General features: G+C 41.6%; 1 protein-coding gene across 1 annotated transcript in view; it reads left to right on the top strand.

Moving 5' to 3' along the window:
- The window catches only part of ZMYND12 (zinc finger MYND-type containing 12), a 32,882-nt gene extending 18,044 nt beyond the window's left edge, over positions 1 to 14,838 (top strand). Inside the window, exons 2-8 of the mRNA XM_048824915.2 lie at positions 1,571 to 1,712; positions 1,806 to 1,977; positions 3,287 to 3,456; positions 6,414 to 6,536; positions 7,950 to 8,070; positions 13,048 to 13,193; positions 14,587 to 14,838. Coding sequence (XP_048680872.1) covers positions 1,571 to 1,712; positions 1,806 to 1,977; positions 3,287 to 3,456; positions 6,414 to 6,536; positions 7,950 to 8,070; positions 13,048 to 13,193; positions 14,587 to 14,706 — 994 coding nt within the window. The 3' untranslated portion in view covers positions 14,707 to 14,838. The remainder of the gene's footprint in view (positions 1 to 1,570; positions 1,713 to 1,805; positions 1,978 to 3,286; positions 3,457 to 6,413; positions 6,537 to 7,949; positions 8,071 to 13,047; positions 13,194 to 14,586) is intronic.
- Positions 14,839 to 15,791: the final 953 nt, after the last annotated feature.

Genomic DNA, 15,791 nt, shown 5'->3' with positions numbered 1-15,791 from the left:
TATGCATTGTCCCCAAATGTGAAATAGTTATGGGTGAGGACAAAGTCACAAAGTTCAGCCACCAGGTTTGCCGTGACATTATCGGGGATACTGTTCCTGACGGCTGGTTGTCCATCTGTGTGTGGAATGTTGGTGTAGAGGGCTTCTACATCCATAGTGGCCAGGATGGTGTTTTCTGGAAGATCACCGATGGACCGTAGTTTCCTCAGGAAGTCAGTGGTGTCTCGAAGATAGCTGGGAGTGCTGGTAGCATAGGGCCTGAGGAGGGAGTCTACATAGCCAGACAGTCCTGCTGTCAGGGTGCCAATGCCTGAGAGGATGAGGCATTTAGGATTTCCAGGTTTATGGCTCTTGGGTATCAGATAGAATACCCCAGGTCAGAGTTCCAGGGGTGTGTCTGTGCGGATTTGTTCTTGTGCTTTTTCAGGGAGTTTCTTGAGCAAATGCTGTAGTTTCTTTTGGTAACTCTCAGTGGGATCATAGGGTAATGGCTTGTAGAAAGTGGTGTTGGAGAGCTGCTGAGCAGCCTCTTGTTCATATTCCGACCTATTCATGATGACGACAGCACCTCCTTTGTCAGCCTTTTTGATTATGATGTCAGAGTTGTTTCTGAGGCTGTGGATGCCATTGTGTTCTGCACGGCTGAGGTTATGGGGCAAGTGATGCTGCTTTTCCACAATTTCAGCCTGTGCACGTCGGCAGAAGCACTCTGTGTAGAAGTCCAGTCTGTTGTTTCGACCTTCAGGAGGAGTCCACCCAGAATCCTTGTTTTTGTAGTCTTGGTAGGAAGGTCTCTGTGGGTTAGTATGTTGTTCAGAGGTGTGTTGGAAATATTCCTTGCGTCGGAGGCGTCGAAAATAGGATTCTGGGTCACCACAGAACTGTATCATGTTCGTGGGGGTGGAGGGGCAGAAGGAGAGGCCCCGAGATAGGACAGATTCTTCTGCTGGGCTAAGAGTATAGTTGGATAGATTAACAATATTGGTGGTTGGGTTAAGGGAACCACTGTTGTGGCCCCTTGTGGCATGTAGTAGTTTAGATAGTTTAGCGTCCTTTTTCTTTTGTAGAGAAGCAAAGTGTGTGTTGTAAATGGCTTGTTTAGTTTTTGTAAAGTCCAGCCACGAAGAAGTTAGTGTGGAAGGTTGGTTTTTTATGAGAGTATCCAGGTTTGAGAGCTCACTCTTAAGCTTTCCCTGTTTGCTCTAGAGGATGTTGATCAGGTGGTTCCGCAGTTTCTTTGAGAGCGTGTGGCATTGTTTCATGTTCTCTATATGTATAGATCTCCCCACTGTATTTTCCACTGAATGCATCTGATGAAGTGAGCTGTAGCTCACAAAAGCTTATGCTCTAATAAATTTGTTAGTCTCTCAGGTGCCACAAGTACTCCTTTTCTTTTTGCGAACACAGACTAACACGGCTGCTACTCTGAAACCTATTTGTTATGAGTAAGCATTCATTACTGGTGGAAAATTCAGTAGAAACTACAGCAGGAATTGACAGAATATACAACTAGAAATGCAATAAAGATAAACAGAGCTTTAAAAAAAGTATTTTCCTCTTATTTTACCAGTGATGTAGATCATCAAAAAGCTGACTGGGTTAGCATCCATGAGAAAATATGCCAATTGTTGATTCCAATACGTACATCTTTTCCATTTTTCAATTCCGAAAAAGAAAGAAAACATGGCATGGAACAGCTTCTTCACAGGCAGGTATGTAAAAGAAAAAGAGACTATTACATGATTCTAGAAATAAGCATTCATCCTTTGCTCACTCCCATTCCATTGTTAATTTTTCCCCTATAGAAACACTTAGTTGACCTTACTCACAAAGTGGCCCAGAAGTTTGTGTTTGAAGGAAAACATGAAGAAGCAATTCCTGCAGCTTTACATTCTCTGCGTTTCAGCATTGATACCTGTGGCCCAGATTCTATGGAATTAGTTCCTGCTTATCTCATTTTAGCTGAGGCTAGCACTGGTAAGTTTTGCTGAAGCAAATAATATCAATGGTAAATCTAAAACCATAATGTTGGTATGTCACAGATCCACAGGTTTGATGCTATACCCCAAGCTTTGGAACAGTCTCTTGGAGGAACCCTTTCAGTCTCACTCTTCCTTCAGGGTAGACCATGTGGCCTCACTGTCTCCTAATACTGAACGTCCGAGACTTCAGCACTCCTGCTTCACACCGTGAGCTCTGATCAGCGAGTCCAACTGAGGTAGACTCCTGATAGAGACTTGTATGCTCGTCAGGGATTAATGCACCTCAGCATTTGCAGTGATACTCAAACAGAGTTGTCAAAACAGTTGGGTTTATCAATCAGCTGGAACACAGCATAGGAAGTCCCCAGGTTAGCACAGATAAATGAAGGTTAAATCATAAAAAGAAAAGGAGTACTTGCGGCACCTTAGAGACTAACAAATTTATTTGAGCATAAGCTTTCGTGAGTGAGCTGTAGCTCACGAAAGCTTATGCTCAAATAAATTGGTTAGTCTCTAAGGTGCCACAAGTACTCCTTTTCTTTTTGCGAATACAGACTAACACGGCTACTACTCTGAAACCGGTTAAAACATAGTTCAAGTACATTCTAATTAGCCCAGAGAGCCCAGCTAGGTTGTAGCAAACTCCATATTCAGGCTTTCTCGCTCTCTCTGTCTGACCTCCTTGGTCAGTTCTCAGGTGATAGCCCCCCAACTCCTTGCAGAAGCCATCTCTTATCTCCCACCTCACACTTTCCAGTCCTTTGTTCTTGAGCTGGGGTCTTTGCTTTGCTTCACTGCTGAGAGGTAGGGAAATCCATCTCCCTTTCTGTCACTGATTGGTAGGTGTCAATGTCCTGGTGATTGTCTTTTCCATACTCCATTGATATGGGGTTGGCCTCGGACAGTTCTTTTTAATGACCCATTCAGACTCAGACAGTTAGGTGACATTCATGCCTATGGGCATGTCTTCACTAGCAACGTTAAAGCGCTGCGGTCACGGCATCCTAGTCCAACTGTTTGAATGGCACAAATAGCTGTAAGAAAAGGAGTACTTGTGGCACCTTAGAGACTAACAAATTTATGTGAGCATAAGCTTTCGTGAGCTTCATCCGATGAAGTGAGCTGTAGCTCACAAAAGCTTATGGTCAAATAAATTTGTTAGTCTCTAAGGTGCCACAAGTACTCCTTTTCTTTTTGAGAATACAGACTAACACGGCTGCTACTCTGAAACAAAGAGCTATATTCTCTAAGCTTCTAAAAATTTGCTGACATTTGCCCTCTTTTTTCTTGAAATATAATTTCAGGTCTTGGCCATCTTACCCAGGCAGAGGAATACCTCTCACAAGCTCAGTGGATTGTCCTCAAAACTTCTGACTGCAGTAATGGCATTCAGTCTAAATTGCATCGTAACCTGGGTCTCCTCTATGCTGCTAAAGGAAATTTTGAAGAGTCTTTATACCACCTGGCTACTGATGTACGTAGAATAAAATACTGAAGTAGAAGAAAAATTCCTTATAATTGTACACAGTCCATGTAGCAATTGTTAGGAAAGCCCAACAGACACTTAGATTCTAGTACAGATTTTAGATACCATGCTAAGAATCACCTTTGAAAAACCTGTGCTAGATAGATACAACGGACAACACATGAGTACTTATCCAAAGTTGTGTTCTAGTAACTATTCTTATTTCTGTGTATGCCCTGTGTTCTTTATAGTATTATTAAATAATATTCATCAGCCTTTCTATTCAGTTGAGGTATACATTCCTACTGCAACCTGGTGTAGTTGCCTATCATTAAACAAATAGTCCATTTTATACTTGCAGCTATTTTATTTCTTGATCATTTTTGTTAGACAACAGTTACACTATTTATTCCATTATTTAAACAACTGCTTCCATAATATTTTCTCCAGAATTTTTTTGCCATATGATCATTTGGGAGAGTAGTCGTGCAAACTTTGTTCTCAGATGCACCTCCTTAGATGTTGCGGCTACTTAATCTCTCAAGAGTGGGCTTTGCCGTCAGTACTAGGAGAAAGGTTACTTTCCTAATAATTGTATTTCCTTGAGTAAATTGTCAGTACAGATCTGCCCTCACCCACCTGCTTTGTTCCTTCAGAGTATACAGAGGGGATTCTGACTGAGTAGAAAGTAACTGGAACAAGGTCAGGGCTGCTGCTTTTATACAGTTCCTTCTAAATACTCTCAATAGGCCTTAATGGAAGATGTATTAAGTCCATAGTCACTGGTCCAAACTTTCCGTGTTGCAAGGGAGAATGCACACAGCCCTAATGGCCAGTGCTTTGCATGGGTTATCACGTAGGTGCTCCCATGAGTGTGGATCAGCGGTGTCAGTCCAGGTGCGTGACTATTGTTAGGAGTGCTAGTGCCCATATAGGATTCGGGTCTGTATTTTTGCCTGAGACAGTATTTTGAGTTTTGCTTGCCTGTTTGGTTTTATGATACACATACATTCTTACCCATATGTGTGAACAAAGGACAAAGACACTCTATGTGTTGCTTTTGCCCAAGCCAGAGGGTTTGTTAGTATAATGGGAACAAATAAGAGCAGTTAAAGTGTTGTTGGGCACGGTGAGAGTATAGTATATGAGCACACACTTGAAGACTGCCTCCACTCCTATCTCAAGGCAAGGTCAAGCAACCAGTTGGGAGGGGTGAGGGAAGATTGAGGGGAAGATAAAACACTAAAAGATCAAAGAAATGCCTGCCCATGACTGTAGCATACGTCACTCCTTACTCCTCCCGTGGGGTACAAAAGGGGTGGGATGGACACACAGCCACCCAAAACAGAACATGACCGTAAGTTCTAAGGGGTGGCACTGTGGGCGTGCATTTCAGGTATAAATATGCCTACTGAGGAGGAGGGAGACGGGACACTGGGAAACAAGGCTCTGCAGCGTCAAAGTTACGGTATACATGCTTGCTGGAAACTAACCCCAATAAACATAGCATTGCCTGCACTTCGGACTTCTGGTCTTTTGCTTTCTGTCTGCATGATAAGAACCAGGGGAGAGGGTGAAGGGAAAGCCCTCTAACTACTGTAGTTACTAAGTAATCTTTCTTTCTCTCCATCCAGTAGTTTTGTTCTTATTAATTTCAGGGATATTGACTCAGATTTACCAGGTTTCAGAGTAGCAGCCCTGTTAGTCTGTATTAGCAAAAAGAACAGCAGTACTTGTGGTACCTTAGAGATTAACAAATTTATTTGAGCATAAGCTTTCATGGGCTACAGCCCACTTCATTGGATGCATAGAATGGAACATATAGTAAGAAGATATTTATACGTACAGAGAACATGAAAAGGTGGAAGTACCCATACCAACTGTAAGAGGCTAATTAATTAAGGTTTCAGAGGAACAGCCGTGTTAGTCTGTATTCGCAAAAAGAAAAGGAGTACTTGTGGCACCTTAGAGACTAACCAATTTATTTGAGCATGAGCTTTCAATGAGCTATTACCAGCAGGAGAGTGAGTTTGTGTGTGTATGGGGGTGGGGGGGATGTGAGAAAACCTGGATCTATGCAGGAAATAGCCCGACTTGACTATGTAAAGAGTTGTCACTTTGGATGGGCTAGCACCAGCAGGAGAGTGAATTTGTGTGGGGGGGTGGAGGGTGAGAAAACCTGGATTTGTGCTGGAAATGGCCCACCTGTTGATCACTTTAGATAAGCTATTACCAGCAGGACAGTGGGGTGGGAGGAGGTATTGTTTCATATTCTCTGTGTGTATATAAAGTCTGCTGCAGTTTCCACGGTAAACATCTGATGAAGTGAGCTGTAGCTCACGAAAGCTCATGCTCAAATAAATTGGTTAGTCTCTAAGGTGCCACAAGTACTCCTTTTCTTTTTAATTAATTAAGAGAAGCTATTATCAGCAGGGGGGAAAAAACTTTTGAAGTGATAATCAAGATGGCCCATTTCAGACAGTTGACAGGAAGGTGTGAGGATACTTAACATGGGGAAATAGATTCAAGTTGTGTAATGGCTCGGTCCCCATGTTAAGTATCCTCACACCTTCACTTCACTTCACTGTAGCTCATGAAAGCTTATGCTCAAATAAATTTAGTCTCTAAGGTGCCACAAGTACTCCTTTTCTTTTTGCGAATACAGATTAACACGGCTGCTACTCTGAAATTTGCCATCTCTGTGCCTCTGGACCAGGAGTATTCCTAGCTAGGGACATGAGGGAGGTTTTAAGTCCTTTGTGGAAAAAGGGAGAATCTGCATGGTTTTGGTGCAACATTTTAAACTTGGATTTAAATATAATTAATTTTGCATCTAATATTAGGTGGAAAATAGAAGAAATAAATAAAATATTGCTAATCTTCAAGTTAATAAACTTATCCCCAAACGTATTTGGATGTGAATATTAAGTTTATATAATTACATTTTATATATATCTATATTTCAGATTTATTTTGCCAGTTGTGCATTTGGAACTCATGACATTAGTACATCTGGAGGTTATTTCCACATGGCTAATGTGTTCTTTCGTCAGAACAAAATGGACATTGCAGACTCACTGTACACTGAGGTTAGTAGCACCAGTAAATTTTTCTGATATTTACAAGTTTTCTTGAGGTTATTCTCAATGTTTGTGTGTTACTGACTCCCCTTAGTGTTATAATGACCCTGGGCCAAGTGTGAAAGTGCCACTTGAGCCCCCGATCCTGCAAACACTTTTAATATGTGTTTAACTTTGCTTTTGTAAATTGTCCCATTGCAGCTAATGGGACTGCTCACGTGCTAAAGTTATGTACGTGCTTCAGTGCTCTGCTGGGACGGGGCTTAAAATAAAACATTATTATTAACCTGAAAGTAAGCTACTACTTATTCAAATATTTCTCTGAGTTACAACTAGGATAGAGAAAGATAAATTTAAAAAAATCAGATTTTAAAAAACATGTAAACATAGACCTCTTAAAAATTTATATTTGAATTTGCAGTCATTTTTCTTATGGAGAAAGGTTGTTATTCACTTTTATAATAATTTAAATACATTTTAAAATGTACAGTTTAATATGTTGAGTCAGTATATCTTGCATTGAGAATCTATGCAATTGTGATCCCAGAATCATATCCCATATATTGTTCAGTACAGTAACCTACTTTATTAAACAGTAAAAACAAAACTCAATGAAGACATTTTATAGCCCAAGCTTTAGAGCAACACTGAGGGTTGTACTGGTAACTTGCTGGGTAATAGATGCTGCCTGTTCCCTAGGACTGTTCCCAAGGAAGCTTGCTTCCTTCCAGGAGTGCAGATGTAGTGCTAACAAGCCCCAAACTCTAGCTGATTATGAGATGGTGAAGGCTTCTTAGTGAATTTTTTCACAGCTTTACCATAGGCATCAAGGACAAGAATCATTTAGATTGCTCCAGTCTTCACTGGCTTTAGAACTGTCTTTAAAAATGGCTTTAAATGTGGTTCAAACAGTCAAAGCAAAGCAAATTGCTAACAATTATACCTGTTTATGGGGCCAAATCATGTTAATCCTGTATTTAAAATATATTCTTGAGATCACCTAGCCACAAACATTATTTTAAACATGGAGTTAACACTGTTTGTTCCCCACCTGTCTATATTGCTCAGCCAAACCCTGCTATAAAAATCAATTTTGCTACTAAAACATTTGCATTGTGGTTAAACAGTCCCACGGCTAGGGAAGATGGGTCTCATGAGCACCTTGGCCAGGGAAGATGGACTTAGGAGTAATAGAAAGGAACAAAGTTTCAGCTGAACCTTTGAAAAAAATTCATTATGATGGGAGCTGGTAGAACATAGAATAATCACAAAAGGAAGATGGTGGTGGCCCACTCACTTGAATCATTTAAGACTGTACTGTGCAATGTTCTGGAAAATGCGCAAAAGGAAAGGGCAAAACACATGCCCTTTTTAAATATTGTGTAATAATTTTGTATGTTAATTCTTTTTCCTTCTCAATAGGTAAGCGATATCTGGCATGCCCATTTCAGTCGACTGATTCAAGTCCAATCACAAACTCTGACTTCTCCAGCAGAAATTAATATATTGTCTGAAGAAGTGGAAATCAGTGAAGAACCTCTGAGTAAATCCAATTTTCAGTATTATTATTATTCATAGAACACAGAAGAGTTTGAAGGGAAGGAGCCATAGAATGTTCTCTAGTCCTTTCCACTGTTTGTTTTTGTATGAGTCTTGGGAGTCTGACATTTCTATAGACCAAATCCTGTGGGGTCTCTTTGAGCCATTAGCTTTAAGAATTGAGATTTTGATGTCACTATCTTTCAGAAATTAGTTTCCATTGAAGCATTTTCAGTTATTTACATTTTTCTTATTTAAGTTGAAACCCACTAAAGTGAAGTTTCAGCCTGTTGAGGTATGTGTATGGCTCCTTATCTCTTTAACCAGTAGAACCCCATGGACAAGTTATGTTCTGGAAGTGGAACATATTAATCTGTCTAATAGTCTCAGACCAGGGGTTGTGGAAGCCCCATCATATGAGTGAAGTGCTAGCAAATGTACTGCTTTATATGGAACAGTCCTGCACTGATGGGAGACAAGACAGAGTAGATGCTCTATCTTGTCTTTTCCATCTACAATGGCTATGATTCTGTGACTGTTCTCAGAGAGGACAGGATGATGTTTCAGTGTACGTTTGTGTGACATTACTTCCATTTATAAAACTATTATAAACTATAAGCATAAACTATTGCAAAAATCTCACACTAAGAAGTTGCTGCATGTTGCCAGCTTCAATAATCACAGTAATGTAAGACTTGCTGTTTCAGGACAGACAGTACAATGATGTGCAGTAGTATAAATCACTTCTATAGTGCAACCTTCTTCAGAAGCTGAAACATGTCTATTGACTTCTCATGATATCCGCTGTGGATAGCAAAAGTGAAACAAAAGCAGACAAAATGCAGAACACAGGTTTGCATTTTAAGTGACAATCAGCCCTAAAGAGCCATCCTCCGATGGGGCCCCTTTCAGGGCCAGCACCGCAAACCCTATTCCAGGGTCACTTCTCAAGGTGCTGCATTTTACAGACCTTGAAGGCACATGTCATCTTGCTTCAGGAGATGCACTCCACCACCAGTGTTCCACCACAACCATCTATTGTGCCAACTTCAGTTCTTGCCATGTCAATTGGGGATATCCTGGCAACAACAGAGAGAGAGAGAGTCTAATGGAGTGGGCCTCAGTCACTGACCTACAACTTCTCTAAAACCCAAACCAAACCTCCATATTTCACTTAGCAGATGGGCAACAGTCTCTTCACCCAGAATCATCTTTTCATCTTCCACACAACTGCCGCTAGTGGTCGTAGAGTGGAAGATGCTTGAAGCTTTTCCAAAGTCTTAGCCTTGGCCATCCTTGATCACCCCAGGCCTGTGGAGATCACTAACAAACCGCCTACAGAAGGCTGAGTGGTATTTTCTGAATGCCTGGTAGGAGGCCTTTTAAAGCAGAACTAGAGGCATCTATTAGTGAGCTGGCTGAATTGGACTTGAAATGTCCAGCCAATATAAATGACTCCTACCAAATTTTCTCATTTAACTGCTGGATCAGACTAGGCACAATCAACGGAGAGAGACAGGCACAAAGATGGACCATAAAAAGACTTTTTGGAGATTCCAGTCACAGCAAAAAGGAGTTTTCAGTCACTGCAAATGCTGTTGTATTCCAGCTAGTAGCTAATGACCACGCACAGAATTTGAATAAATCTTTCAGCTATGTGCTCAGAACTGAGGTTACAGAGAGATGACAGGCTCCTAGTGTGGATTCAAACCTGTTGGCTCCTTTTTCACACAAAGAGCCAGGTCATTAAGCTTATGAAAACGGGAAAGGCTCCAGGCCTGGATTATAATTTATATCCATATCAAGTTCCTACTTCACCAAGAACTGAAAGAAAAAAGCCTGCTGCTTTAGTTCCTCAACTGATGTTTTCCAAGACAACTGCATTCCAAAAATCTGGCCCAGAGCAAAGGTCGTAGCCACTCTGAAATGAGGAAAACCACTGGAAGATCCCTAGAGCTATTGACCCATCTCTCTCCTCTGTGTCAGATACATGCTTATAAAGAGACTGATTCTGATGCACATCAGCAAGGTTATCAAACCACAATTACCCTTTGTTCAGGCTGGTTTCAGATCTTGATGATGTACCCAAGATCAAGTCATTCGCCTAACATCAGACATCGAAGATGATTTCAAGAAAGTTGGTGCCGTTATGGCTGACCTGTCAGCTGCATGTGACAATGTCCGGCATGTGGGGCTGTCAGGTTGTTGCAGACTGTTCTCTGTAAGCCCTTGGTGCGGTTCATCATGGAAATGATAACGAATCAGAGCTTCACCTTGCAAACTGGAAACAGTCAGTTGGCTTAGGCATCTCTGTAACAGACTCCCACAAGGTTCCATTCTACCTTGTTTCCTTTTCAACATACGTACTTATGACTTATCAACAGCTAAGACCAATAAGTATGTATATGCGGATGATATCTGTCTTGCTGATGTGGCATCTACATGGTATCGAAGGGTCACTCAGCCAAGAAATAAATGAACTGGCCATTTACCATTGTTAGTGGAGACTTTAAGTGAGTCTAATATGGTGGCTGCAACTTTCCTTTTGAACGGTTGTCTGGCCAATCAACCCCTTACAGTCTGTGCTGAGGATTTTCAACTTCCTTTCAGCCAGTTGTCACTTATTTAGGAGTCAAACTGGACCATAGTCTGACATATAGGTCTCATCTAGAACACTTAGGCCTGGTCTACACTACGAGTTTAGGTCGAATTTAGCAGCTTTATCTCGATTTAACCCTGTACCCGTCCACATGATGAAGCCCTTTTTTTCGACTTAAAGGGCTCGTAAATTCGATTTCTTTACTCCACCCCTGACGAGTAAAGATTAACGCTGAAATGGGCCTTGCCGGGTCGAATTTGGGGTACTGTGGACTCAATTTGACGGTATTGGCCTCTGGGAGCTATCCCAGAGTGCTCAGTTGTGACCGCTCTGGACAGCGCTTTCAACTCAGATGCACTGGCCAGGTAGATTGGAAAAGGCCCACGAACTTTTGAATTTCATTTCCTGTTTGGCCAGCGTCGTGAGCTCACCTGCACAGGTCACCATGCAGCGGTCATCATCACAGGAGACCATGCAGTCCCAGAATCGCCGAAGAGCTCCAGCATGGACCAAACAGGAGGTACAGGATCTGATCGCTGTATGGGGAGACGAATCCGTGCTATCAGAATTCCATTCAAAAAGACGAAATGCCAAAATATTTGAAAAAATCTCCAATGGCATGAAGGACAGAGGCTACAACAGGGACCCGCAGCAGTGCCGAATGAAAATTAAGGAGCTCAGGCAAGACTACTAAAAAAACAGAGAGGCAAACGGCCGCTCCGGTTCAGAGCCCCAGACATGCCGCTTCTATGATGAGCTGCATGCTATTCTAGGGGGTGCAGCCACCACTACCCCAACCCTGTGTTTTGACTCCGTCCAAGGAGTGGCAGGCAACATGGAAGCGGGTTTTGGGGGCGAGGAAGATGATGATGAGGAGGAGGCTGTAGATAGCTCACAGCAAGGAAGTGGAGAAACCAGTTTCCTCAAAAGCCAGGATCTGTTTCTCACCCTGGACCTGGAGCCAGTACCCCCCGAACCCACCCAAGGCGGGCTCCCGGACCCTGAAGGCGGAGAAGGGACCTCTGGTGAGTGTACCTTTGTAAATATTATACATAGTTTAAAAGCAAGCTTGTTTAATGATTAATTTGCCCTGGCATTTGCGGCCAGTATAGCTACTGGAAAAGTCTGTTAACGTGTCTGGGGATGGAGCGGAAATCCTCTAGGGACATCTCCATAAAGCTCTCCTGGATGTACTCCCAAAGCCTTTGCAAAAGGTTTCTGAGGAGAGCAGCCTTATTCCGTCCTCCATGGTAGGACACTTTACCATGCCAGGCCAATAGCACGTAGTCGGGAATCATTGTGGAACAAAGCATTGCAGCATACGGTCCTGGTGTTTGCTGGCATTCAAACAACAGCCGTTCTTTATCTCTCTGTGTCAAAAGCTTTGCTAAAGTCAAGGAACAACACGTGCACTGCTTTCCCCTCATCCACAGAGCCAGTTATCTCATCATAGAAGGCAATTAGATTAGTCAGGCATGACTTGCCCTTGGTGAATCCATGCTGACTGTTCCTGATCACTTTCCTCTCCTCTAAGTGCTTCAGAATTGATTCCTTGAGGACCTGCTCCATGATTTTTCCAGGGACTGAGGTGAGGCTGGCTGGCATGTAGTTCCCAGGATCCTCCTTCTTCCCTTTTTTAAAGATGGGCACTACATTAGCCTTTTTCCAGTCGTCCGGGACTTCCCCGATCGCCATGAGTTTTCAAAGATAATGGCCAATGGCTCTGCAATCTCATCCACCAGCTCCTTTAGCACGCTCGGAGTGGCCGTTCCTGTATTCATGTCCAGTGGTGCCGGCCCAGTGCCAATATTGGTACAACAGCACATCAGGGTGACAGTTATGTTCTTATAGAGTGGCAGCAACTTTGGGATAGAGAGACAGACATGCACGAATTTCAGAAGCTGTAATTTTCACCCATCCTTTGCAAGTTGGTATGTAGATCTTGAACTAGGCTTAACAAGCTGCTGACTGGAATGGCCAGAGTGACTGCCACAGTGCAGAAATTTAACATAGCCCAGTCTTCACAGCATGACTGCAGGGCAGTGATGCAGATGGTCAAACATGTGGAGGAGTGCACAATTAGAAGATTAGAGGGTAGATTGCAGCATCTTGCTATCCTTGATGATGCAGCAGTTAAATGGCTGAATAATCTAGATATTGACTTGTGACGCACATCAGAGAAGAGGCTGAAACAGCAAACTTGCCATTTGCAGGTGAAAATATAGAGATTTTAATATGCTTACTTTTAGAATTTGTATGGAAATCAGATATCAGTGTGATGTGAGGTATAAATGCCTAAACAGAACAGATAGTTAGCTTGTTTTAGTAGTATATTATCTTGTATGCTATCCATCCATCTTAAATGTTTCATTCTCAATGTAGATGAAGCTCAGCAAGCCGAAGCAAGTCAAGTACTGAATGCAATATTAGATATCAGAGAACAGGCACCAAAGCAACAGCCTGCTAAAACTGCCAGTGTTGTACATGGTCTTGCAATGCTTCATTACTTGATCTTGGATTTACCAAAGGCAAGTTTGACCTAGTGATTGTTTTCATTTTTAATTAAACCACTATATTTTTGATTCACACTATAACATTAAATGCAGGAGCGCTTGCCTCAGAGAATGCATAATTCATGGGAAACAGTATTTTACTGCTTTCTAGCAAATAGAGCCACATTCCAGTATTTATTTATTTACTTATTTTAAATACCTAGGAAATTAAATTTAAAAATACTATGTTAATGTTAAAGTTACAAAGCAAAGTACTCAAAATCAGGTAATGGCAAGTTAAAGTTCCTTATACAGCTTAGACTCTGTGCCTTTGTGCATATGCATTACAATACAGTCTTAATTGCATGATTACATACCACTTTTTGTCATTCAGCACGCAGGTTGGATGTTGTGCAGTGAATGAGACAAGGGTTCTATATATGAATGCCTGATTTTGGACCTTTTTGCAGTTATCATGATATAAATATGGATTCATTCAGTCTGCTGAAGTCAATGGGTTTAATTTTGAATTTGCACTAGTGTATTTGAGAGCAAAGGGTTAATATTTTCAAATGTGTCAAGGTGCCTCTATTTTGGGGCATCCATATTTTAAAGGGGGTGGATTTTTGGAAAGTGCTGAGCACTGCCCATTTGAAAATCAGACCCCTTTAATTTGTCTCAAGTTGGGCATCCAAAATCATCAATCACTTGTGAAAGTCGTGGCTTTTGTGCGTGAGTGAGGCTGGGGTGTATACTGATAAGGTTGGTGTGTTTTATGCATCAGGATGAGGTCATGTCGCAGTAACAGTATGTGATCCTGTTATTCAAGACTGTATCAGAATGATTACAAACAAGGGGGCAGAGTTAAGGTTGCACAAGTTGAAAATTATTAGAGATGGGTAAGACTTCCTTATGAACAGAGATGGAAACAACTGGGAATGTTTAGTTTGGAGAGGAAGCCAGATGGTAGAGTTATGCAAAATAACAAATAGAGACTGTAAATACATGAACAAAGACTTTTTAAGATGTTTGAATTAGCACTGCATGACATTTTGATTTAAAAACTTGCATGATACAGTATAAATGAAGCAAATGTTAAATGGATTGAGAACTGACTAACTGATAGATCCAGAAAAGTAGTTGTATTTGAAAAACCATAAAATGTGATTATGACACAGAGATTGATGGAATGGTAAACGATGGCATATTATTCAATAGTTGCCCACTAGGAGATTTCTTACAACTTTCTCCAAAGCAGCTTGTGCTGGCTGCTCTCTGAAACAGGATAATGGACTAGAAGAGCCTTGGCTCTGATCCAGTATGGCAATTCCTTTGATCCTGTCTGTATATTTTTCCTACCCTAGTGAGAAAAGACTGTATAACTATTTCATGGCAATTATTTTGTATCTTTTTTTAAATGTCGTTTCAGGCTCATGATCTTGGGATGAAAGCTTTTCTAATAACCAAACAATTGCCAAACCAAGATGCATCAGAAGCTATTCATCATCTATTAAAATTGATTAAATCCAAACCTTTCTACACAAAATAGGGTGCAGTTTCTTCACCTCTTTATCTTTTCAACTAGGTTGCATTACGAGTGTTGTACTTTTGCCTGCTATCACCTGTCTAGAAACATTCTCTGTATATTTGTTTGCTTTTATTAAAATTATACTTTATGCCAGTTTTAGTTTATCATAGCTGATTTGATTTTATATGGATGGTGGTAATATATAACAATATAGCAGGGTAGGAAATGAGAATATGATCAAAACAGGATTAACAACTTTAAAACAAATGCGTAGCCAATACGATGAACAAGCAAAATATGCAACAATTTCTCCATGCTGTCTCTCTGAAAAGTTCTCTTAGTACAGTATATTTCAGTGGTGGAGATGAATGTTGTGTCCTTGTTCTTTTCTTCAAATGTCTCAGTTTATAGCTTTCAAATATGGTCAAGCAGACAGCTTTGAGGAGGAAATGTTTTAGATCTCCTGGGCAGAAAATCCTATTCATCTGCTACCCTCCAATTTCGAACGTCCAACTATGAGGCCCTTATGGCCAAATACGATTATAAAAGTTATTCTAAGCTGGAGGAACTTTGCTAGGATCTGCCAGAGGAAAAAAGGGAACAATTCCTGCCCCTCATTTCGGATGGTCACTTAATAGCCCTCAAGGCCCTGCAAGCCTCCCTGGACTGCGCTAACACAACTGCCCGATCCATTGCTACTGTGGTAGTAATGCAACGTGCCTCATGGTTGCACCTTTTTGGATTCCCTAAGGAGGTGCAAAATACGGTTGAGGATCTCCCGTTTGAGGGACAAAAACTCTTTTCTGAGCACATGAACAGCTCCTTACACTCATTGAAAGACTCCCAAGCCACTCTAAAATCCCTTGGTGTGTACACACCACAGCCAAAACGGAGACCGGGGAAATATCAGCTCCCTCCATGATCTTGCCCTCAGCCATACTACCCACAGCAGCCGTTTGACAACCAACACCGTCATCACCGACTTCCCAACAGGTGCAGACAATCGCCTGCATGAGGGACACCGTCCCAAACACCCTCTCATAAGCAACAAATCTGAAGGTGGGTCGAGCTCCAGAGACCCTCCTGCCTGCTCCAGTTGCCCCTAT

This window comes from Caretta caretta, chromosome 18 (genome assembly GCF_965140235.1).
Source record: "Caretta caretta isolate rCarCar2 chromosome 18, rCarCar1.hap1, whole genome shotgun sequence".
In the NCBI taxonomy this organism is placed as follows: domain Eukaryota; kingdom Metazoa; phylum Chordata; order Testudines; family Cheloniidae; genus Caretta; species Caretta caretta.
This window is presented reverse-complemented; position numbering and strand designations above follow the sequence as displayed.